This window comes from Balaenoptera musculus, chromosome 13, assembly GCF_009873245.2.
Source record: "Balaenoptera musculus isolate JJ_BM4_2016_0621 chromosome 13, mBalMus1.pri.v3, whole genome shotgun sequence".
NCBI lineage: Eukaryota > Metazoa > Chordata > Mammalia > Artiodactyla > Balaenopteridae > Balaenoptera > Balaenoptera musculus.
Window position 1 is genome coordinate 60,267,037 of NC_045797.1, and position 26,610 is coordinate 60,293,646.

The following is a 26,610-nucleotide window of genomic DNA, read 5'->3' on the forward strand; positions in this document are numbered from 1 at the left end:
TTCAAGTGAAAACTGGAATTTTGGAAAACTTGTATCTGCTACCATAAGCTTGACAGTTTCCTGACATGTAACAACTTTTCTGACAAAGTCAGTTATTTTAACAAATGTGATTTTTAAAATAATTTATAATAAAGTGTTCAACATTTGGAATATCTGTATAACTCAGTGAACCAATGTTTTCCAAATGTTCCATGCCCAATCACAGAGAAAAGGTCCATTCAAAGTATAAGACAGACCAATGGATTTTAATGTAATGGAGTAAAAATGTTTATTTATACAGTTTCAGATTCTGCATTACAACTAACTTTTATGACATTATTATTTGTCATGTTTTGTTTCAATAACAAAAAAGATTATCCATAATTATCTGAAGAGGCGATTAAAATACTCCTTCCTTTTCCTACTACATGTCCATGTGAGGCTGCATTTTCTTCATATACTTCAACCAAAATAACATGTCATAGCAGATTGAATGCATAAACAAATCCAGTTGTTTTCTAGTAAGTCAGTAACATTTTTTAAATGTTAAAAAATGCCAATCTTCTCATGAAATCCTTTATGTTTTAGAAAGCGTAACAATTTTTTTCATAAAAATGTGTTATTAACTTGTAATGCTTTTGTTGTTTTAAAATAAATCCATAATTAAATATTTATAAAATGCCTGTTTTAATTTTCAATACAATAAATATTAATAGACATAATCCATGTAAACAAAAGCTATTAGAGGCCCTCAATAACTGTTACTAATGTAAAGGAGTAAAACATTTGATAACTCCTGTGTTAATGCTATTTTACCCAGGAGAACTAAAACATTAAGCCAATGGTTTTAACTACATATTGGAATCATCTAAAAAGCTTTTTTTTTTTTTTTTAAATGAAGATGCCTGGTGCTTGCTTCGGCAGCACACATACTAAAATTGGAACAATACAGAGAAGATTAGCATGGCCCCTGCGCAAGGATGACATGCAAATTCGTGAAGCGTTCCGTATTTTTAGCTGCGAGGTCATCGGAATCCCAACCCTTGCCCTCATCTGGAGCAAGGTTAAAAGGGGTCACTATGGAGTTCAAAGAGCAGAACTCTTGCCTGGTGACCGAGGCAACCTGGCCATTCAGACCCGGGGTGGCCCAGAAAAGCATGAAGTAACTGGCTGAGTGCTGGTATCTCCTCTTAGTAAGGAAGATGCCGGAGAATATGAGTGCCATGCATCCAATTCCCAAGGACAAGCTTCGGCATCAGCAAAAATTACAGTGGTTGAAGCCTTACATGAAATACCAGTGAAAAAAGGTGAAGGTGCTGAGCTGTAAACCTGCAGAATATATTAATCTGCATAGCTAAAAGTAGTCATGGGTAACTACAACCCCTGTTCTTGCCTAATAACCAGTTTCTTTTCATCCAGTCCACTAACACTTTAGTTATATTCACTGGTTTTACACCATGAAATACAAAATAAAGATAACACATCAAGACTGTCTACAAAAAAAAAAAAAAAAGATGCCTGGGTGTCACCCCTAGAGATTCTGATATGATTAGCCTGGTCTGTGGTGCAGACATCAAGTTTCTTTAAAACTCCCCAGGTGATTTCTAGCAGGGCTGAGAACCACTGCATTAATCACACACTCTGAGAAATACATTAGCAAAAACCACAGAGAATATAAAGAGGCCCACATTATATCCCTGCCCACATCTGTCCACCACCGCTTTCAAAAATGGAGTAAAAAATTAAAATGTTTGCTTCCGCAGTACAGAGTCAGACTTTTGCTGTTCCCTAGAAATCTCAGGAATCCAGATTTCCTGCAAATCTTCCCAACTCCTTTCACCAGATCAGAGGTCAAGTCAAGGTGGCAACAAAAGTTAAGAAAAAAATCTCTCCTCTGCTTTTCTCCCTTCCCAGCCCTTCAGAATAACAGTTTATGCACCCCTCAAAGAAGGGAAGAAGAACATTCCCCATAAACCCTGATTCCTTTCACCAACACTAATCTTGGCCCCAAACAAAATTCTTTTCACTCCTTTACTAATTTTGTACTGCTTTTTTTTTTTTTTTTTTAAACCAGTTTTTCTCTGTGGGCTCTGAGAACCAAAAGTCTTTAAGATCCATAGAAAGGAATCTCTAGGGCTTCCCTGGTGGCGCAGTGGTTGAGACTCTGCCTGCCAATGCAGGGGACACGGGTTCGAGTCCTGGTCTGGGAAGATCCCACATGCCGTGGAGCGACTAGGCCTGTGAGCCACAACTGCTGAGCCTGCGCGTCTGGAGCCTGTGCTCCGCAACAAGAGAGGCCGCGATAGTGAGAGGCCCGCGCACTGCGATGAAGAGTGGCCCCCGCTTGCCGCAACTGGAGAAAGCCCTCGCACACAAACGAAGACCCAACACAGCCAAAAATAAATTAAAAAAAAAAAAGAAATGAATCTCTAGTAAGGAATTTTAATCCGTTCAAGGAGATGAGGGCAAAGAGAATCAAAAGATGAAGAACCAAAGAGAAACATCATCTCTTTACAGCTCACAGAATAGACAGCTCTGATCTACACACTCCCAAAATTGACTGTAATGTGAAGGTTCAAGCAACTGATTGTTAATGGAAACTATATATACATAGTGTATACATTTTCACTTTTTATTCAAAAAATTCTGTCTTTTTTTTTTGTACCTTATAGGATCAAATAGGTGAAAAGGCACCAATTTCTGGAATCTATTAATGATAATACGTGGAAGACAAAAAGCTGTTAGCTCGAGAACTTGTTTCCATTCAAAGTTACTAGCTAAATTTTTATGGTGTAAGTTGAAAATATGATCAAAGAGGTTAGGTGTGTCAATAATATGTTTTTCAAGATCCTCTAATTCTTATAAATTCGTACGATGAGAGATATTATTGTCCTCAGTGTTACTGTTAAGAAAATTCAAGCACAGGGAGGTTACAGAACCTCCCCAGGGGCATGCAAAGTCAACTCACTGCAGGCAGCACATTTTAACCTACAGGCTTTTCCAGGTTCAAAGGAGAAAATTTAAGCAGGTGGTAAAATCTAATTTTGAGTATGTTGAGGTAAGCGTTTACTGAGTGTAAAACCAGACACCTTTTGAAATTATTTTATTTCCAAGTTTTAAGCAGAGTACTCATTTTGTATTGCTTTCTCTCCTTTAAACAGATGTCTAATACCGTAGGTATTAGAAGGGGAAAAAGTGGATTTTTCTCAAAAAAAATTAAATACTAAAATGTAAGTTAATATAATCCAAAGTCAAGACCAAAGCACTTAGTTGTCATTTGCTTTGGGGTCATTTACGGGTTTTCTGAGGTATTACATCCTATTTATCTATGTTTTAATGATAGGAAATTGTGAGGTTTTTCTACTGATCAGGCTACACAGACCACAATCAGATTTAACTGTAAAAGCACTCTTTCTCTCAATTTTGTAATCTTGAAGCAGTATTCATTGTGATTGTTAATTAGGCCCTTTCTGACTTTTCATGAAAGAACAATCGTTTGAAGAGTAATTTTCAAGTCATACCCCCCCCAAAAATGCTTGTTTTTAAGATTCAGTTAAGCCCAGCAGTCTCAAATGAAAGAGGAAGAAAGCCTCTAAAATCTCTTTCCACAGGATTCAAAAATAGAACGTTAAGAAAGCAAATAAAAATGACACAGATTCACAGAAAACAGCGGCAGTCATTAAAAAAACCAAGCTGACAATGCCACAAGTAGTTATTAATAATAATAATAGAAAGTGGCAACATAATACCGTAACCCAAATTCTGCCTTAAACCACATATGTTCCTATATATATCTTTATTTTTGCCTAAATTTAGGATACGATGAACGTATGCTGTTTGCTTTATTTATGTATCTGAAAACATTAGCAAAGTATTTTGAGTATTTTCGTAATTCTAAGGCAGTACAGATTGTGGTCATAAAAAATCCTTTCAACCCTACTGTTTATATATACTCCATTGTTCAGACTGTAATAAATTAGATGAACTAACTCACCTTCAATTTTAATGTTTTGAAAAGCATTTCAACAGAGCTCATCATCAGCACCAGGCCAATAGTGTACCTAAATTTCCCTTTAAAAGGAGCTTAAATTATTCAGCATATAATTTTAGTAAAACTAATCCCCTTCTGTCGCTAGCCAAACCTTGATCTTCTGTGGTTTTCACTCAGAAAGTCACATATATCTATTATGGTGAACACTAAAGTTTGAATCTAGAGATCTGTAAAAAAAGCAAAAGAGATTGAATAATTGCCTTTCATGATATATTTTTTTAGTCCTCAAAGAAAATCCTTCTAATAGTCCAGGGTAAAATATAAATTACAAACTAGGAAGAAGCAAAACTGTAATCTGAGAAAGCATGCTGGGAGGAAATTTCATAAGCAAAGGAAGTGGCTGTAAGAGAACTGGGCATCTTCATTCTCCTCTGAGTCAAAATGGTCCCGTTCTTTCTTCTTTTTATAATTTATTTTATTAAAGTTAAGCTGATTTACAATGTCATGTTAATTTCTACTGTACAGCAAAGTGATTCAGTTATGCATATATATAGAGATTATTTTTTGTATTCTTTTCCATTATGGTTTATTACAGGATATTTAGAATAGTTCCCTGTGCTATGCAGTAGGACCTTGTTGTTTATCCATCCTATATATGATAGTTTGCATCTGCTGATCCCAAACTCCCAATCCATCCCTCCCACACCCCCAAAATTGTCCCTTCCTTTCAATTCTACTCTTAGAATAGAGAAATTGAACACCAATCAGAAAGCAAGCTAATGGCTCAGACAGGAAATACATGGCATTCAGGACCATGCCATATATATATGGGATACAGTAAAAATTATTATTCAGGAGTTTTAGAGACTGAAAATATGAAGGAAACATGATATAGTAGCTAGATAATAGCTTGATTACATACATCTCTGTGTGCTGGTATTTCATGTTCATCTTTATTAAGTTATGCAGCATTACTTAACACTACTATTTTATAGTACACACACACACACACCTTTAGCATATGCTTTTATGTGTAAAAGGCTTTGATAATATAATCCTTACAAGATCAGGGACCTGGCAGCATACTAAGTTCTCAATAAAATATTGAATGTCTAAAAACAAATACCTTATGATAATTCAAAGTAGTGCCTGCCAGAAATATGACGAAATATGTGACTCATCATAGTACCTAATAGTACAGCTTAACCAATAACGGCCAGCAATGATCTTCCCTTGACCCTGCTACCTTCTTTAATTATTGCCCTTTTTCCCTTCACTTCCATTTTTAATATAATGAACAGCATTAGTTCTCAAATGTCAGTTCCATATTAATGCCTGTGCATGACTATGCTTATTTAGTCTGTTACAAAACGAGAAAATTAAGGGAAAAAAAATGTTTTATTAATAAAGTAGGGGCTTCCCTGGTGGCGCAGTGGTTGAGAATCTGCCTGCTAATGCAGGGGACACGGGTTCGAGCCCTGGTCTGGGAAGATCCCACATGCCAAGGAGCAACTGGGTCCGTGAGCCACAACTACTGAGCCTGCGCATCTGGAGCTTGTGCTCCGCAACAAGAGAGGCCGCGATAGTGAGAGGCCCGCGCACCGCGATGAAGAGTGGCCCGGGCTTGCCGCAACTAGAGAAAGCCCTTGCACAGAAACGAAGACCCAACACAGCCAAAAATAAATAAATAAATAAATAAATAAATAATAAAAATAAAGGAATTCCTTTTAAAAAAATAAATAAAGTAATTGCATTTAATCAAAAGCTTTATTTATTCTTATACTCTTCCTTTGTATTTGATGCTACATATTCTTAATTAACATAATAATTGGTGTAGATTCCTGAGTTTGTTTTTTACTGTCATGCTCTGTTGTTGTTTAGTTGTGGCAAAATGCACATAACATAAAATTGACCATCTTAACCATTTTAAGATTACAGTTCAGTGGCTTTAAGTATATTCACAATGTCGTGCAACTACCACCTCATCCATCTCCAGAACCCTTTTCATCTAGGAAAACTGAAACTCTGGACCCATTAAACAATAATTCCCATTCCCTCTTCCCTCCAGCTCTTGGCAACCATCATTCTACCTCTGTCTCTATGAATTTGACTACTTGACTACTCTAAGTATCGCATGTAAATAGAATCATACAGTATTTGTCTTTTTTTTTTTTTTGAGAGTAATCTATTTATTTGGTTTTCATAAGGGAGAATTATGGGTAGAATTTGCAATGCCTACTATTTAAACTCCTGGTAATGTTGTTTACATTAAAGAAGATATTGAGTATAAAATGCTTAGCACATATGTAAATACTCAACAAGTTATCATATATTGCCTTGGATGTATTTATCTTTTTGTGACTGGCTTATTTCACTTAGCATGATGTCCTCAAGGTTCATGTTGCAGCATGTATCAGAATTTCCTTCATTTTAATTGAATAATATTCAATTGTATGTATATACCACATTTTACTTATCCATCCATCCACGGGTGGCTTTTGCTGCTATGAACATGGGTCTCTTTGAGACCCTGCCTTTTTTTAAAAAATTGAAGTATAGTTGATTTACAATATTAGATTAGTTTCAGATGTGCAACATAGTGATTCAATATTTTAATAGATTATGCTCCTTTTAAAGTTATTAGAAAATATTGGCTATGTTCCCTATGCTGTACAATATATCCTTGTAGCTTGCTTATTTTATACATAGTAGTTTCTGGTTTGTTATATTCATTCATTTGTTTTATATTTTGGCTCCACATACAAGCAATAACATACAGTGTTTGTCTTTCTCTGTCTGACTTATTTCACTAAGCATAATACCCTCCAGGTCCATCCATGTTGCTGCAAATAGCAAAATTTCATTCTTTTTATGGCTAAGTAATATTCCATTGTATACATATATACCACACCTTCTTTATCCATTCATCTGTTGATGGATGCTTAGGTTGCTTCCATATATTAGCAACGGTAAAGAATGCTGCTATGAACATTGGGGTGCATGTATCTTTTCAGATTAGTATTTTTGTTTTATCCAGGAGTGGAATTGCTGGATCATATGGTAGTTCTATTTTTAGGGGTTTTTTTTGAGAAACCTCCATACTGTTCTCCATAGTGGTTGCACCAATTTACATTCCCACCAACAGCGTATGAGGGTTCCCTTTTCTCCACATCATCACCAACATTTGTTATTTATAGACCTTTTGATGATAGCCATTCTGACAGGTGTGAGGTGATATCTCATTGTGGTTTTGATTTGCATTTCTCTGATGATTAGCAATGTTGAGCATCTTTTCATGTGCTTTTTGGCCATCTGTATGTGTTCTTTGGAAAAATGTCTATTCAAGTCTTCTATTTTTTAATCGGTTTTTTTTAATATTGAGTTGTATGAGCTGTTTATATAGTTTGGATATTAACCCCTTAGTTAACACATCAGTTGCAAATATTTTCTCTCATTCAGTAGGTTGTCTTTTCATTTTGTCAGCGGTTTCCTTGAGACCCTGCTTTCAGTTCTTTTGGATATATACCCAGAAGTGGAATTGCTGGATCACATGGTAATTCCATTTCTAATTTTTTGAGGAACTGCTATACCGTTTTTCATAGCAGCATTCCATTTTGCATTCCCATCAACAGTGCATAAGCATTCCAATCTCTCCACATCCTTGCCAACACTTGTTATTTTCTGTTTTTTGACAGTAGTCATCCTGATGGGTATGAGGCAGTATCTTATTGTAGTTCTGATTTGCATTTCCCTAAGGATTAGTGATTTTGAGGTCTTGCTTTATTTTAATGTTCTCTGTTGGTAAAACAAGAAGTTGGCAACTCAGTCTGTTTTTTTGTAAATTTATTGGTCCTTGAAATCTGAGAACTGCCAGTGTACTCTCTATGTCCTCTTTTTATCTTCTGTTTGTCTCCTAAATTCATTGCAGTTTGGCTTTAGCCCTCAATTTTCTCCTGGCACTTCTCTCACCAGAGTCAACAAATTATAAACTTATTATTGCCAAATAGGATGGACCTTCTTCAGTCCTCATATGATTAGTGAAAAGGACAGAATTAAGCCTAGAATCATGCCTCCTTCAGCATCATAGGACCTCAGTAAATGTAATTCCTGCCTCTGGTCTTCCTGCAGGGTAATTTCATCCCTTCTCATATCTGCATTCTGCGTTCTATGCAATGACTCCCAGATGTCTAGTATTTAACCATGTCTGTGGAACACTAAGACTGTGCAAGGCACTCTGCAAGGGACATAGGAAATTAGGTATGGCCCCTGCTCTCTAGGAGCTTACAGTTTAGTAAGAGAGTTGTGCCAAAAAGTATCACAGGAGCTATGAAAGGAATGTGTTTGGAATCATGGACATAGAGAACAGACCAGTGGTTGCCAAGAGGGAGGGTGTTGGGGAGGGATGGAGTGGGAGGTTGGGGTGAGCAGATGTAAGCTTTTATATATAGAATGGATAAACAGCAAGGTCCTACTGTATAGCACAGGGAACTATATTCAATATCCTATGATAAACCATAATGGAAAAGAACACAGAAAAGAATGTCTCTCTCTCTCTATATATATGTGTGTGTATGTGTATGTGTGTATAACTGAATCACTTTGCTGTACAGCAGTAATTAACACAACATTGTAAATCAACTATATTTCAATAATAAATAAATAAATATGAAAGGGACAAGTTTGGAGCACAAAGAAAGGAATGGCTATTCCCATCTGACTGAAGTAGACAGGAAAGGTGACATAGAGGACAGACTGAACTGAATGAGTCTTGGAATTGCTTACCAGGTAGAAAAGGGGGAGACAGGTATCACTTGAGCAAAAATACACTGGGGAATGGCCAGCAGTCCACCACTGGTTAAGTTGGTAGGTATGTGAGGAATGAGGAGTAGCATTAAGAGAAAGCAGGAGGAGGTACATTACATGCCATGTTAAAAAGTCTGCACAATAAAGACATTGGTTAGCTATTGAAGAATTTTAGGCTCAGGAAATCATATGATCAATTCTGCAGTTTAGAACTATCACTCTGATGGCAGAGTGGATAGTGGATTCAAGAAGAGAAGATTCAAGCAGGGAAATCTCTTAAACGGTCATTTCAGTAGATCAGGTGAGAGCTAATGAAGGCCTGAACTGAGACAGCAGTCATGGAAAAGAAGAAAGGGCATACAACACAGAGATGTGATGGTATGAAATTGATGGGACTTGGTCACCAACTGGATTTGGAGAACAGGGAAAAGGAGTTAAGAAGTTTCTGTCTTGGATGACCAAACAGATGTTAGTACTAAGCACTAAGAGTGGAAATAGGAAGAGGTTTCAAGGAAAGGTGAGTTCATTTAGGGACACTTTGAATTTGTGGTCTCTCTGTGGAACATTCCAGGGATTGCAGAAAGAGATCGAGGCTAGAGATACAGATTTGTAAGACAGAGACTGAAGCCACGTGCAGCAGATGCAGCAGGTGCCGTGCCAGTGTCCCACCCCCACCCCACTCACCATCCTGTGCTTGCCCACCCAGGGGCTTCCAACAGCAAGCACCTGTGACTCCACTGGGAGCTGGGTGGGTGGACCCACCACGTCTGAACTGGAGAGGGACCGCTAACAGGTATGAGGTTTCTTTTTGGGGTGAGGAAAATATTCTGAAATTAGGTAGTGTGATGTTGTGTAACTTTGTGAATATACTAAAACCAGTAGACTGTACACATTTAAAAAGTGAACTTATAGTTTGTGAATCATTTCTCATTTTTTTAAAAGCTGTGTGAGAAAAAGAAAATCCTATGGCTCAGCTTAACTATTTGATCCGCAAATGTGGCCCATGTTTTCACACCTTTTCAACTGTGGCTTCTACCTAGAATTTTTTTCTCCCATTCCTCTCCCCCATATTTCCAAATCCTATTCTTTCTTCAAAGCCCAGCTAAAATCCTCTCTTTGTATGCATTTAGGCTTCCCCAGGTCAGGGGTTATGTCTTGTATTTCTCTGACATTTCCTGCTTATTTCGCCTCCTACTTATTTATTTTACTCTCTTCTCTGTTTAATAGATTTTCACATATCTCACTTAATAAACTTTAGATTCTTGAGAACAGGAGTTGTTTCATCTACAGATCCTATCAGTTGTCTTGCACATAGTAGCCTTTCAAAAATGTTTATTAAATCAACACATCAAGGACTGTAATGTTTCAAGGAGAATCTAGGGAAAAAAGACAAACTAAATTAACAACAATCAGCTTTCAGCTAAACACTCCATCATCATCATTTAAGTGACTATGATACAATGCAAAGTCTAGGGTTATATAGTCATAATTTTTTCTGGAAAGACTTGAGATTTTGAAATTTGAGGTGTCATGATCAGAGTACAATTTATAGTAAAATGTTCAGGTCATTATAGTCTAACTATATTAAAAATAAAACCACCAAACATAAAACTGCTCAGTGATTTTATCCTGCACTGGAACACATGAAACTACTAGTGTAGAAAATGTTGCAGTGATGGTTTCTGGTCAGTTGAGGATCTTCCTTTGATGAAGTGAAAAGGAATTTATTGTATAGCCATAGGGATTCCTGTTCCTTTTAAACTCTTTGTTATTATTTTAAATTTCCCTCCATACACTCAAGCTCAGCAACTTTTCTTTCTCTGTTCTGCCACAACAGGAGGAGATGTGGCGATGTAAGAACTCTAACTCTTCAACATGAGTAATAATAGGTAACATTTACTGAGCATTCACCATGTGAGTTTTTAAAAATGTTTTCCATGTGTTAGCTCATTTAGTCTTTATACAACTCATGGGGGAAGGACTACTATAAACCAAGTTAACAGTCATGAGACTGAAGCACATAGAGGTTAACTTGCCCATGGTCACACAGCTTGATAAAAGGTAAGCTCACAATGCATCCTCAGGCAGACTACCTTTAATGCCCATTACAGGTGTAGTGCATTCGATGCATTTTTTTTTCATTTAATTCTCACACAACCCTATGGGGTGAGTAATGATCTCCCCTTATCTCATATGTAAAGAAACCGATTCTTAGTGAGATGAAGTAACAAGCAGTTGCTAATTGGCAGAGCCTAGGTTGGATTCCGTCTTCAAAGTCCTACTCCAACCCATTCCTTCCAGATGGCTCCTCAGGGCTGGTGTAGCTTCCAGACTGTGAGTGAGGGGGGGCCCACTTCCCTAACCCTGCTGCTCTGCTCAATGATGGTACAAAAATTAATTTTAATACCGGCTCCCTACCCAGGTCTGTAGCACCTTTATTCTCTTTCTCAATTGGCTTTTTAAATATATTATAACCAGTTTACAGTATTTCAAGCAGAGGTTTTTAATTAATACTCAATTAGAATGAAATCCAGAAGCACATTTGTACATTACCTCCTCTTTCTTGGGAAACCTCTTTCTTTGCAACCACAAAGATAAACAGGAATTATTGTGGATGAGCAAGGTAATTGTTTTTTTATTGCAAATTACCTGATATTAAATTTTAAGGACACCATATGAAATCCTAGGTAGAACATAGGCAGTAACCGCTCCTTTTAGTTACCAGAGTTTTCTAATTCTCCTTTTAGTCAAACCAACCTCACCACACCTCTCTTTGATTAGACACTATGTTATAAATATATCTGTATATATAAATATGCAAATATAAATATATTTGCATATATTGATAACATAATATATAATCAAATAGTAAAGTATATAAAGCTACATATAAGTGCAAATAAAGAAAAGGGAGGTGTTATATGGAATCAACAGAGAAAGTTATAAAAAAATGGATGAATGTGCCTGGCCCAGAGCTGGTGTTCATATAATATAATGAATATTAGATATAGATATTATCTGTAGGGGTTATATCCAAGCAGAAGACTATGGGCTTCTACAAGTTCAGTAAGGGGAAGGGCAGATAAGGGGAGCGCAGGGGGATCTGCTATATACTCAATCCACAATCAAATGTGATAAGTGATATGAGAGTTATCCATCAAGGGCTACCAGAGCACAGAACAATTATTGACAGCCTGCAAATCAGAGAAGAGAGTTCCAAGGGTATAATAGTTCATCCTAGTCTAGAAGACCAACGAAAATCTCTTGCAGCAATCCAGATATGGAGGGTCTGGACCAGGGTAGTGGCAGTGGAAACTGAGGAAGGACATTTTGAAGAATATATCAAGTATATCTCTGCTGAAAAAGAAATAGATCCTGAAGCATTTTTTCCAATAACTATTTTACTAACTCTATATTGATACCCAAATGCTTTCTGAATTTTTCACCTATCTTTCAAGGTCATGAAGAAAGACACAAAACCAAAATAATTTTCCAGTAATCACGTTCTATAAATTAAAACCACCTCAAGTTTTGAAATAATGACTATTTCTTCCAGTGGGGCCTTAACAAATCATGTTTTTCTGCATTTAGGATTCTGAATTAAGGAACTCTGCTACCTTAGGTCACAACAGTGTTGACTTTCTTTGCTTCTATTAAATAACACTTGTGAATGGTTGTGTTGTTAACCATTAAGTACAAGGGGTGGGGGCAGTAACTCTAGGGCAAGATTTGCAACTACAGTCACAGAAGAGGAACACTGAGCTCCTAGTTTTCAGAAAGCACCAAGAAGAAAAATCTTTTCCATCTTGGTCATTCTGATTATATTTTCTCTCAAGGATAAAAATCTCACATGCACGTATTAAACCTAATCTTTACCCTTCAGTGCTCTTGGCATAGGAATGGAATGTCCTGAGGAAACTGTAGTTCATGTCAAGCAAAAAAATTACAGGTACAAAGACAGTCTTACACTTAAATGTATTATTGAAAGATTCACCTTTCAGTGATTTGAAAGGCGATGATTTCATTTTTAAAAAGAGAAGTGGAAAAGTGGAAATGAAATGACCATATGTATGTGTATATATAATGTAAATGTATATCTTTATATGTACATATAATATATATGTATATGTATATACACATATATATATTCTCATACACACAAATCCTTGCACCTCTGTAAAATAGCAGCTTGCTTCATTTAGAAAAGTTACTTCTAGAAAGAGTAACTTCTGTCTCTTTAAGGACCACGAGTGAAAATGGGAGTCACTAGTGAGATAGGACTGGCTGTAAACTGCTCCAATGAGATCCTGGGAATCTTGCTGAGAGAGGATATTTGGGTTTGGACTAAAATGTCAGTTGTGAAGTGGAAGGAAGAAAAAGGCAAAGTTAGGTAAGAGCATTTTTCGTTTTTGCTTTTTTTTTAAAGAAACTTGAGTGAATTTACTTTCAATTTTAAAGTAAAAGAATAGCAGAATAAGACTACAAAATATAATTAGACTGAATTAGATATTACTGAATGTGAGACAATTAGTATCTTCTAATTTCCAAAAATGTTTCAGAAACATCTTTTAAAAATATAGCTTCAGAGTAGATCAGAGTTATACAGAATTTTACTTGCCCTGTCTTTAATATAAATTATTTTAAAATTCCCACTTAAGTTTAAATCCAGGGACATCCAGTAAGACTTATGACTTGGTATAAAAAGTAGGGACCCACTTAGCTTTCTTTTCTCTCTGTTCTCAAAAACTGCCCTCGACCTCTGCATGGGGATGGATGGATTATTGCCTGCAACCCATCCGCTTGTTTCAATATAATTTACTTGAAATATACTGGGGATGAAATTTGGACATAAGGAGACCTGGGTCTTTTCTGGGACAATGGGTGACAGCTGCTCACGCTTTTCTCTCACATAAAATATGTATAATTTAACACCTAGTGTATCTTCCCTCTAAATCTCATCTCACCCGCGTCCCCCTTCACCCGGCATTGTCACCCTTGTCAATGTCACTTGGAAAACTAGGTTCGGTGATTCTTGGCTGCACTTCACTCTGATGGTAGGGGACACACTGGAGTTTAAAGATGGACAAGTAGGATACACACAACACATTGAAAGCAGAGACTTCCATTTACTCCGCTTTAGGTGAAGGGCTCCGGACATATCCGCCTGGGTGTGGAACGCCCGGGGCCCCTGTGCCAAACGGCCAGCTGGAGGGCAAACACTCGGGAGTGAAACAGGCGGAGAAGTGAGACGATACCTCAGGGTGAAAACTGCTCTCTACTGTAGACGCCTTACAAGTCCCGTGTCCAACTTGTCACCTCTTGCCCCCTTGCCACCATCGCCTACCTCAGAGCGGGCGACAGAAGAGAAAAAGGCAGTTCAGTAGCAATAATGGGTATCAAGTACAGTGCGTAACTGGAATAAGTGCACGGTCGCGCCCCGCTCCCCAGTGCTCATGGGGACGCCAGGACCTCAGAGGGTGCAGAGCGAGCCTGAGAGCACCAGGAGCTCCTGTTGCCCGCGCGCGGTGTCAAGACAGTGAGCAACTTCCCCGCACTGCTACCACCGCTTGGAGCTCGCGAGGAGACTACAGCTCCCGGCAGGCCCCGCGCCGACCGCGCGCCCCCGCCCCTCGCGCGCCCCTGCCCCCCCGCCCTCGGGCCTCAGGACGGGACGGGGCGGAGGGAGGGACAGAGGAAGGGGCGCCTGTGGCGGGCGGGATCCTGCGAGGCGCGTGAAGCCTCGCTGGCGCCTGGTCCGGGACCCAGACGCTGGCGGGCGCGTAGTTTCTCACGACCGGCGGAGCCCGCCTCTGTAAGTAGTCGCTTCGGGGAGAGCGGAACAGACACCGAAAAAGTTAGCGCCGCAGCGGCCGCCGCTTTGTTCTCCCAGCACGTCGGGTGAGGCGGCGGCGGCGGCTGCAGCCTCCCCTCCCCCACCCACCCGCACGCGGCGGCGGCGGCGGCGGCGGCGGCGGCGGCGGCGGCGGCGGCGGAGGGACTCGGATCCCGCGCGGGGCTGGGCGGCGGCCACCGGGGTTGGGCGGGAAATTGGTAGAGCGCGCGGCGGGAGGAGCGGGCGGTGGGCGCTGCTGCGAGCGGGGGCGCCGGCGCTGCAGCCATATGGGGCCAAGTTCCGGCGTGGGCGCCGACGCCAACTTGGAGTCGCGCTCCGCCGGCGACCACCGCGCTCGGCCTCTCGGACCCAGTCTCTTACCGGGTCCTTCCAACTAGCTCCCAACGCCAGATCGGCGGCACTCACGCTGCCGAATTTTGGATGAGCCTTTCCCTTTTCTTTTCACCACTTTACCTTGTACGCGTCGCAAAGAGTGAGTCGACGGCGCTTAGAGAACGTAAGCCCCCACCCCAATTTCCTGAGTCTTTAGTTTTGCAAGTTGCGGCGGAGCTCCGAGTCGGTCTCATCCCCGGGAGGGTTTTCTTAAGACGAAACACTGAGGAGCGCGACTGCGTCTTTGAGCAGTAAAAATAACTCTACTGTTCGATTGCCTGTTGGATATTTTATTTGAAGTCATCGCAGTCAGAAGCACAGGCCTTGCCGTGTGCAGGCACGAGTATAAATCGAGCGACAGCGTGTGTGAGAGCTGCAGACTTTTCCATACACAGATTGATGGCTTGGACGTAACTGTCTCTTCAACCACACCCATCCCCACAGGAAATAAGACTATCGGTGTCATCTTTGATTAGGAAGGATAAGTTACACCCTGAACTGCTACTTTGTTCGACACAGCCTTAATGAGCTGTAGAGGCAAATGAAACGAAAACTTTTAAAATACCGTAATTTGTACCCTAGAAAACGTTAGCGTGTTACTCTTATACTGTTTCTCCTTTGTACTTAATGCTGCAGTTCCTAAAGTTTTAGCGACTGTGATTTTCTTTAGATCAAGCTTACTTAGTAAATTTAAGGCTGTGAGGACAACTCTGGATTTTTGGCTGAAAGCATCCATCAAGTTCCCCGACCGAGATCTAGGCCAGTTTTACTTAATAAAGGAACCCTTTCCTCCTTCCGTTTTAGGATCTGGATTCAGAGCAAGCAAGGACATTCAGCCAAAAAAGAAGTTACAAGTTTTATTAAAAGTATTTAAAACGTGTCACAGAAGCCTTCATGTTAGGTTTTGCTTCGGTAGGTAATGTAGATGTGGTCGGCCTGATCAGAGGAACTTGAATGTTTGACAAGCCAGTTTTCCATCCTCAGTTCTATAATTTGGTATATAGCTTTTAACTTTTTAGGATGACTCAGATTCAAGAATGTTGACTGGTTTATTATCTTGAAATGAATGTTTTAAGCATCTCAGATCGTAGTGAGTCTTTTAAATATATAAATTTTATAAGCTTTCAGTTTCATGAGGTGACGTCTTTAAAATAGAAATTTCTCTCTTAGTGGATTGCTTTTAATCTAAAATCTGCCATGCCCCCCCCCAAAAAGAGCTTAATAAATCAAGTTCTTGGATATTAAATTTTTTAAATTATATAAGAATTGGGAAAATCTTATACAGAAAAAAAAAGTGGTCATTTAAATGCACGTTTCTTAAGGGACATTTTGTTCTCATTTTTAAAAAGACATTCTAAAGTTGATGAAAATATTACCATATTAGAGTTAATTGCTCATTTTAAAAAGAAACTGATTTTACAGAACTTGATATTGGGAAATTATTAGCTAGTACAGTTTTTAATTTGATTTGATAATAATCATGCTTATGATTCATAATCTGTGCAGATAGTACTTTGAGTCTCTGATTATGTAATTCAAATTGAACATGTATGTGAGCCTTTTTGGAGCAGTTGTCTCATTAATGAAAAAACTTGAGATAATGTACTTAGGAGATGTTTTAATTTTAATTTCAGTGTAGAAGAAGGTTTTCTCCACTTGTGTGATTAGTTTATAGTGGCTGTATGTAAGAAATTGCTCATTGGCTATGAGTCAGATTTCTCAGATACCACTGGTGCAGAGAGAGGTTATGAAGATACAACAAGCCAAATGTAAATTTGTACAGCATCACCAGACTGGCAGTCCGTAATCTTGTTACTGGATAAACTTTTCAGTGCCTGAGCAGAGAGCAGACTTGGTGTGCTCTATCTCTATTCTCTCTGACAGTGGAAAAGACTGAGATTCAAATACCCCTGGTCTAGATGAGCTGAATTTTACCAGCAACAATTTAGTTGAATGCTGAGCTTTTAGGAGGAAAAGTATTTATATTAATCTAAGGTGATAGTTACATTTTTGAAAATATATAAGTAGGTGTAGGGATTGCTAGAAACTATGATTTTAAAAACCATCAACAAAGTTACTTGGATTTTTCATACAATATAAAAGCAACATCAGGATTATTAAGCAAAGTCAGGCCTGTATCAAGGTAGAACAGGGATACTGACTTCAGGACTCTGGTCAGTATTGCATTGAAAAAGGCCATATGCTTTTTGTACATACTGAAAGAATACAGTACATATCAACAGGAGAAAAAAAGACCCTGCATTCATTAGCATTCCTCGCACACAAAACTTAATTAAACCAGGAAAACCTGTTATTGGTAGGGAGTCATGGTGTAAATATTATGGTATTCTGAATAGGAAAAGTGTTTTACCTCTTTACTTTTGCCTTTACTGAGTACAAAAAGGACACTGCCTACACTAAATGATGAACTTCGTTTTGAAGTATTTACTAGCTGGATTTGTTTTGTCTTCCGGAATCCTCTTTGCTTCTCTCTCTGCTTCCCTGACTCCTACTTACCCTTTGGTTTTAGCTTCATTAAAGGTGCCTTGCCTGTGAACCTCAGTTGAAATTAGTTCCTCTCAGTATACTCTGTCATATCACTTTTCATAATTTGTAATTGCCTTGCTATTAATGTGAATATTTGTTTAATGTGTGTGTCCCATATCACACTGTAAGCTCCAGAGAGAGCAATAGCCATGTCTGTTTTGGTCACTGCTGTACAACCCGAGTCTCTCATAACAGTCTAGCAGATAATAGGCACTCAATAAATATTTGTTGAATGAAAATGCTGCTGTTAGAGCTTCTTATAATTAGAGGCTTTGCTAAGAAATGAGATAATGTATATGTAGGGGGAGTTGAGGGAGAGGGAGAGAAAGGGTAGATCAACTTGTGATGTTACCGTGAAGTAACCCTCCGTTAAGTCACCTAACCTCCAGGGCCTTTATTTTTACCTTGTCTGTAATAATAGGGCAGGTTGAGCTCAAGATTCCTTTAATATGCCATCTTTTGATTCCATTCAACAATAGTGACAGTTTCATTTGAATGAAATATGTGACAGATAATTCCCCCAAAGAATATTTGAGATGTTGCAAATAAACATATTAGAAATGCTTGCCAACTCATAGCTATTAGCAACAAACATATCTAATTGATTTATGAATTAGTATGATGTACTATTGTCTCAGTTTTCTGATTGAAGCATAAAGACAAAATTAGAGTTGTTAGATTTTTTTTGATATTTAGTCTTAATATTTTGCACCCTACATCTTGTTGCATCTTACAGATCAAATCAAGGTTCCATAAAGCAAAACAAGGAGAGGGAAAACAGATGGGATGAGTGGGCAGAAGCTAATATGATAGCTCACTTAGTTTCTTCTATTTGTGTTCATGCTGAAACTGTAAAAAATATTTTTATACAAAAGTATAACATATAGTTTATTAATAGTTATCGATCGTTCTGATAGTTGATTGTAATCATAAGACAGTTACTGTTATTTGGCTAATATTAGCAGGTATTATAAAATGGAAATTTAGTGGGAAGATATCCGTAACAAATAAATTATTATTCTTGAACACATTGGTGTCTTGTATTTTGAAGTATTTAACCTGCATACAGTATTATTCATAGATATTTGACTCACCTTTTTATGACAGTTCAGCTTTTTGAAACTGCTCAAGTCAGGTGTTTTAAGGACCTCATTACCTCATGAGAAAACCTGTTGTAGATTGTTCTTAGGTTGTTGGAGGTGAAGTGAAGAAGTATAAAGAACATGGGCTTTGGAGTCAGGGAAACTTTGGTGTGAATCCCAGTTCCATCACTTATTAGCTGTGTAGTCGTGGGTAAGCAACAATTCTGAAACTCTGGTTCCTTTTCTGTAAAGCAGTTAAACAAATTTCCTAGTGTCATAGCAAGGATTTAATGAAGTTTGATATCTCAGTTGCAGTGTTTAGTATGAAGTAGGAGCTTAATTGTTAATTCTTTCACCTAATTACTGTGAAAATTGCTAAAACTTAGCACTTAGGATAAGCCAGGTACCACTGTAGATATTGTACACGCAGTAGCACAGTCCTCATAGCTGTTATCTTCATTTTACCTCTACCCTCTACCCTCTACAATGATACTGAATAAAACCAATTATTCTCTGTTAATTTCCTAATCTTATGTTTGCACTGTGTCCACCCAGTAACACAACTCCCTGGGTGTGTGGTGTGAGTAGGGATAACACTTCATAAATGAATACATTGTTATCAATAGCAAAAAATAAATAAATCATCCATATAAAAATGGGGGGAAAAACCCAATTATTCTCTTAACACCTTTTCATATTTGAAGACCATTATTCTGCTTGGTTGTGTTAAGCATAATTTGTCACATGACATTGTTTTCAGCTTTATCTAGATATGTACTCTATTATTTTTTTACATCAATATAGCTCTTAGAAGCGTGGACTGTAAAAATGAATACAGTGGTAACATAAGCTGACTAGCAACCAGTATACTGATTGATGCTGATGTGTTCTCAGTGTCCTGGGGGTTTATGTTTACATTAGTTAGTCAGCCATTATATTAGCAGCCGTTGTTAAACTCTTGGGTTGATAAGTCCTCTAATGAACAGGCTCTAAGTCAGCATTTCTCCATTTCTATATTGCACATTTGACTTTTTGAACTAAATGTAAAGCTTTACTCTCATCATTGTTATAGTTTACTTGAATTTTAGTTTATTTCTCCCAGATTGTACAATCTGAGGATTTTATAAGCATGTCTTCCATGTCTTTATTATCTTATAAATAATCAAAAACAATATAGGGCCAAGGGCAGAGTTCCAATGCACTCCCCTAAAGGCTTCTCTAAGTTGATACAGAGCAGCAAACTTAACCAACTACACTAACATCTAACTCATACTCAAACAACATATTTACAAAAATAGCATGGAATATCATCTTGCAAATTGTTTTGGCCAGAATACACTAATTTTTTTTCTGGCTTTGCTAATTGTGTGATCTCGGGCAAGTACTTTAAGCCAGTTTTCTCAACTATAAAATGGGTTGTTTTGAGGATTAAGTGAGGAAACACATATGGAATGCTCAGAACGGTGTCTGGCAGATAGAGCTCAATTACTGTGAGTTATTATTTCCTCCATCTAAAAAGGCCAATACCCCCTTTTTTAAAAGGTGTAAATGTAGCTGATTTGGCATTCTGTTTGAATTCATGCTGACTTCTAGTGATCATTATATTCTAAGTATTCGAAAACCATTTGCTTTCATAATCTATTCTCAGATTTGACTAAGGGTTAATATTAAGTTTATATGTCTGCAGTTTCTGAAATCACTTCCCCACTCCTCCAGCCCACAAAACTTGAAGCAGTTCTGACCCATCTCCAGGCCATGACTGTTTCTTTCTGAGCTCTTTCTTCAAGATGATAGGAGTCAGCTTTGTGATTGCACTGACTAATTGCTTTAGCAATATGGAGTGCATTGCGTCTGAACCTGAAGACTTGCACTTCCATAAAGATGTGTTAGTCCCTCTTATTCACCAGGCTCAGGTTTCAGTTCTCAGTGCTCTTCTACAACTTTAGTTTAAAAACTCAGAGAAGGTAAGCAAAAGACAAGTTGAGCAATTGTGCCTTCTCAGTGTGCTCTCAACCTTAACAACATCCTCTCTGAGCGGTGATTCTCTCAGTTCCTTGTTCTTTCAGAAATAGTATGGGATTGTGGAGACAGCACTTGGTAGGAAAGTACGAAACTTGGGTCCTGATTCCCACTCCACCTCTTAATGGCCAGGTGATGCTGGGCAAGTTACTTTATCTGCTTTTGCTTCCGTTAACTCATCTGCAAAAATAATAAATAGTATTTGCCTTGTCAAATTCCAAAGAGATATCATGAGATAAAGCGTATAAAACATTTACAAGATGTTAAGTGCTGTACAAAATAAAATGGGTTAAAATTATTTATCTGAATGTAGTTCTAAAAGCTTTGTTATCTTTAAGCAGTTTTTTTCTAAGCCATACTTTTTCTTGAACTTGCTCATTCCTAATACTATATCTGTATGTTTTTGCTCTTCTGTTATGTTCATTCTCATTTATTTAGCCCCATTAACTACTTTCCAGAGTCATTCTGCAACCACATTGGATGCTTCACTCTTTTTTATCATTAGACTTGTTTACAGGTATATGGATGGAATTTAAATTGAAAGATCCATCTCTTGTGAGCCATTTCACTTAGCCATGGGGTCGTACTTTTAGTTGTTGAACTGTCCTTATGTAAAACTGTGATACATAAGTAACTGTGCTTAGCATTCTCTTTTTCACTTTTAGAAATTTTTTATGACAAGATCGCTTTTTCCTATGTTCCTGTCTTAAGTATGTCTTTTACACTTCTTTGTGTCATATAACTGTGTTTAGTATATGCTTCCTTAGTTTTCTGAAAGAAATCTGCTTAGATTTAAACTTTTAATATAAAAAAGAATACTCTTGTCTATGTTAGGGCAGTATTATACATCTTTTGTATGGCCGAGTGGTACTTTATTTCTATGACAATGTCAGTTTTACTTTTCTTTTTTGTCCCTTCTGTTTTTCTGTTTTTGTCATAACTCAGTTGTGTATTTGTGGAATAAAAGTGTTTGACCTTCAAGTTTTAGGTATTAGTGAGGAATAGCAGGGTTTTGTTTTTTGCTTTTTTTTTTTTTAGCAGGAGGCTCTCCCTGAAATTATGGGCTCTGATAACTAGACCAAAGAAAAAAGGCTACCCATTAGGATTTATTGGTGAATTATAAACATACAACCAAAATTTATCATTTAAAGAAAGCACAAGGATTCCTTTTTTAAAAAATTAATTAATTAATTTAATTTATTTTGGCTGTGTTGGGTCTTCATTGCTGCGCCTGAGCTTTCTCTAGTTGCGGTGAGCAGGGGCTACTCTTCGCTGCAGTGTGCGGGCTTCTCATTGCAGTGGCTTCTCTTTTTGCAGAGCGTGGGCTCTAGGTGCGCGGACTTCAATAGTTGAGGCGCACGGGCTTCAGTAGTTGTGACACGTGGGCTCAGTAGTTGTGGCTCGCGGGCTGTAGAGCGCAGGCTCAGTAGTTGTGGTGCACGGGCTTAGTTGCTCCACGGCATGTGGGATCTTCCTGGACCAGGGCTCAAACCCGTGTCCCCTGCATTGGCAAGCAGATTCTTAACCACTGGGCCACCAGGGAAGTCCCAAGGATTCTTGCATTTTTAAAATAATGTTAAGTGAGTATAAAATATTAAAAGTTTCTAAAAAATTTCTTCCAGGCTACCTACATTTCAGAAAGCATCAACTTTTCTCCATGGGCCCGTTCACCAAGTGGAATATACCTGTACTATTTTAAAAAGCCTTTGTGCTTAATCCTGGAAAAATTTGCTCCTCCAAAATGAAAATGAGGACATTTGAGAAGGTGATTTAAGGTGTGGACATTTGAGAAAGTGTCCCATTAGATCAAGGAACCAAAGGATAAGTACTGAATAGACTAATCCTAAACACTTTTTATTTTTTAAACTAGGAGGATTTTATTTTGACAGAAAAACAACTTTTATTCATTATGTATTTTCTGAAATTAAAAGAGAGAGACAAGAATAGACTTAAAAGAAAATAGATGAAGATGTTTAGTAAATGAACAATGTCAACTCTCTTCTGATGAGGATAATTCAGTGATGTTAAATCCTTTCCAAAACCCTGGTTGTGGTCCTAAAGACAAGACTCTTCTTTGATGGGACTGATATTAAGGGAAGTGGGACCTTTTGTATATTCAACTCACAGTTGTAGAACTTGCCATCATCAGCATGAGTGGCTTAAAAGAGGAAATAAAGAAGCTTTCAACTAAATCTGAAAGTACAGTCATTTTTTTACCACTGTGATTTTAAGGCCTCTTCATAACCATTGAAAAAGAATTGACAACTGTTTTAAAAGATTAAAGAAAGGCAGATGTCTGCAAACAATTCTCCTCCATCATCCCAGAAGTCTGTAATACCTGCAACTCTTCCTGCTGTGCTTCCAGCTCCTTCTCCGTGTTCAAGTCCTAAAACAGGACTCTCTGCGCGACTCTCTAATGGAAGCTTCAGTGCACCGTCACTCACCAACTCCAGAGGCTCAGTGCATACAATCTCATTTCTACTGCAAATTGGCCTTACACGGGAGAGTATTACCATCGAAGCCCAGGAACTATCTTTATCTGCTGTCAAGGATCTTGTGTGCTCCATTGTTTATCAGAAGGTACTGTGCATGCTATTTATGACAGTAGTTTTTCTAATTAATATTGTTTCTACTGCTTTTCTGTAAATTATACATGCAACAGTGAGTTAACACATATGGATCGGTCAGTTGTTTGTATCCTAATTCTGAGCATTGGGAGAGAGTCCAAATAGACTAAAAGCCTAAAGTCTGAAATTTCAGAGTCTAACAGCTGGAGCCTATATCCAAGCTTTAAAATACTGCTTATTCAATTCATCTCTTTAAGAGCAGGAAAATCAGTGTAAAGTCAAGAGGACTTAAGCAGTCTCACTTGTTTTCAGAGAAAACAATCAGGAGGTAGAAGGCACAAGGCATCAAGGGGGCTTACCAAAAGGGTGAGACACAGCTGCTGCTGAGTCCAGGTCCATACCTTGTTCTTCCTAGGTCCCCTGTATGCTGCCCTTCTGTATACCCTCTTTGTCCCCTTTAGATCCTGATTTCACCTAAACTGCCAGAGGACCACACTCTCTCTGTCTCTTAAAAATTAAGTAAATGAGCTGTAATATATATCAGAATAGAAGAAAATTTTTAAATTGAGGGTGATTTTATTTTGCTTCCAGTCTACTCACCCCCTGCCCTGTACCATACCATTTTTTAAGGAATCTTAGCTAAATTTCTTTAATAATCTTGATTTGATGCATGAGCTGGTATGTTCTATGTTATATCATAAAACTATGTATATAAATAGTATGAATTGGTTACGTTTTCTTTTTAATGGACCAAGCCTATGTTTCAAACAACTTAGTATACTTTATGTTTTAAAAATCCTATCAGTAAGATTAATGTGTTTGGATAATGCTCCTCGTCTTACTGTTTTTGTTTCAGTTCCTTATGCTTCACATGGTTTAGCATTATCTTCTGATGTAGAAGTAATTAACAGTCAAAAAAATGTTACGTGGTTTGTGAAAATGACCCGTCTCCTGTGTGTTAACAGTGACTTATCTGTTTAAATGTGGCCTGAAGTAATTTTAGGTATTCTTTTGTAGATCTGTAGAACCATCTTTGTGTCTTTAAGTATCTTTGCTTTTAATTTCCCTTTCATCAGATGGTAACAGATGTTTTAATAAATATTTTTGCAACTAGGTATTTAATTTAATGGTAAGATTTTAACTTAAATACAATTTGTAACTTTATTGTCTTTTTTTGAGCCCATAGAAAATCGTAACTAATGTTTTGGTAGAGTCTATATTATTCAGTTTTCAACCTTTGGAAATTTTACTTAGTTTTTTTTTTTTTTTTTTTTTTTTTTTTAACTTAGTTCTTATATTTATACAGAGGCATACTGATTTTCTACAGGATCATTTTAGAATTAATGTTACTTCCTCATTAATATAGATGTGAGAAGTGGGTCAGATGGGTCAAGTTCTTGGGAAGCTAGATTAAAAATCATAATCTATGAAAAATTCTAGTGAAGCCAAGGAAATAAACAAGATATGGCTCAAGAAAAGATAATTCAGGGTCAACTTTATGCAAATATAAAATAGAATTATTGATTATGGAGATAGCCAGCATAAAATGAATATCATGGTGAACTGAATTTGAATCAATATTGTAGTGATATGGGGATGTGTTTGGCAAAAATATAAAACATGTATGTGACAATTTTATTACACACTCCTTTTGACATGTGCTAGAATCCTAACTGTTGTTTAAGTGTAGTGAAAAAGAGTATTGAGCTTGTAACTAGGTCAGCTCTATTGTTTTTTGTTTGTTTTTGGCCGTCCCATACGGCTTGCGGGATCTTAGTTCGCCAACCAGGAATTGAACCCAGGCCCTCAGCAGTGAGAGCACAGAGTCCTAACCACTGGACCGCCAGGGAATTCCCAGCTCTGTTGTTTATTAACTGCATAACTTTGTGTGATTTGACTTCTCTGGATTACATTTCCACATCTATCAAATGATTGAGTTGGGATGATTTCTTTTCTTTTTTTTTAAAATAAATTTATTTATTTCATTTTTATTTTTGGCTGTGTTGGGTCTTCATCGCTGCATGCGGGCTTTCTCTAGTTGCGGCGAGCGGGGGCTACTCTTTGTTGCGGTGCGTGGGCTTCTCATTGCGGTGGCTTCTCTTGTTGCGGAGCACAGGCTCTAGGTGTATGGGCTTCAGTAGTTGCGGCATGCAGGCTCAGTAGTTGTGGCTCGCAGGCTCTAGAGCACAGGCTCAGTAGTTGTGGTGCACGGGCTTAGTTGCTCCGCAGCATGTGGGATCTTCCTGGACCAGGGCTCGAACCTGTGTCCCCTTCATTGGCAGGTGGATTCTTAACCACTGCGCCACCAGGGAAGCCCGAGTTGGGATGATTTCTAGTGTGTAATTCCAGCTGTGAAATTCTGAATCATTTAACCTAAATTTAAGTCTTCACTCTAGAGACAGATAAAGGAGAAAGGAATTTCAAGGAATGATCTACTCAGGTCCTAACGGGAAAGAAATCTTAAGGGAACCAACTCAGATTCTGGGGTTTGATAGAGAGGTTTCATGGATCCCTAACTCACCTGGGAGATGGAAAAACCATGTCAGAAGTTCTTTTCTTATTCTCTCTTAGATTCTTGCTTGCTAATCACTTACTTCCATTACCTACACATGCATAGCTCCAGGTTAACTCCCAGGACTCTGATGGGCACACCTGCTTTTCTTATTTCTGTTCTTAGTAAATACATTTATTGAACCTTTTAAAGATAGAGCACTAGTTAAATTTTAGGAAGTAGATTAACCAAATGTTGTCCCTTCCCTCAAAAAGCTTATAGTCTGGTAAGGGAAACATTTACCAGAATAAAATATGAGAAGTAGAAAGTAAAGTTAAAATAAAAAGTGCTCTTCTCAGGTTGATAAAAGATATGAAAGAATTCATATGAAATGTAACATTTCATCTGATACTTAAAGAATGAGTAAGATTTCAGTGATATGGGAGGTAAGGAGTACATACCAAGGCAAAAAAATCAGGATGAGCAAAGATATGGGAGGGGAAAGGAGGAAGATTATAATTGACAACATTTATTGAGTACCTACTCTATGTCAGGAGCTTTGCACACCCTTTCTGCTTAATACTTGCAACAAGTTTTGGTGCATCTCACATAATGTAAGTTTTTTTTTCCCCTTGTGATGAGAACTTGTAAGATCGTTCTCTTAACAACTTTCAGATGTAAAGTATTGCTAACTGTAGTCACCATGCTGTACATTACATTGCCTGAACTTATTTTATAACTAGAAGTTAGTACCCTTTGACCACTTTCACCCATTTCCCCACCTTCTACCCTTTGTCTCTAGTAATCACCAGCTCTGGTTTTTCCAGATTCCACATATAAGTGAAATCATACAATATTTATTTTTCTCTGCTTGACTTATCTTACTTAGCATACTGCCCTCAAGG

At 38.0% G+C, this 26,610-nt stretch overlaps 1 protein-coding gene and 1 non-coding gene across 6 annotated transcripts in view; both read left to right on the top strand.

The window, feature by feature from the left end:
* Window positions 1–887: 887 nt before the first annotated feature.
* LOC118906533 lies at window positions 888–994 on the top strand. The gene has a single exon (XR_005022515.1). It is a non-coding gene; the product is annotated as a U6 spliceosomal RNA (small nuclear RNA).
* Window positions 995–14,417: 13,423 nt separating this feature from the next.
* The window catches only part of PRKD3 (protein kinase D3), an 83,980-nt gene continuing 71,787 nt past the window's right edge, over window positions 14,418–26,610 (top strand). The window contains exons 1-2 of one of the 5 annotated variants that reach the window (XM_036872466.1): window positions 14,418–14,585; window positions 22,270–23,227. In XM_036872466.1, the coding sequence (XP_036728361.1) occupies window positions 22,940–23,227 (288 nt within the window). In that variant the 5' untranslated portion in view covers window positions 14,418–14,585; window positions 22,270–22,939. Of the gene's footprint in view, window positions 14,586–15,803; window positions 15,912–22,269; window positions 23,228–26,610 lie in introns of those variants that run through there. The other 4 variants (XM_036872469.1, XM_036872470.1, XM_036872467.1 and 1 more) reach the window with 4 other exon arrangements.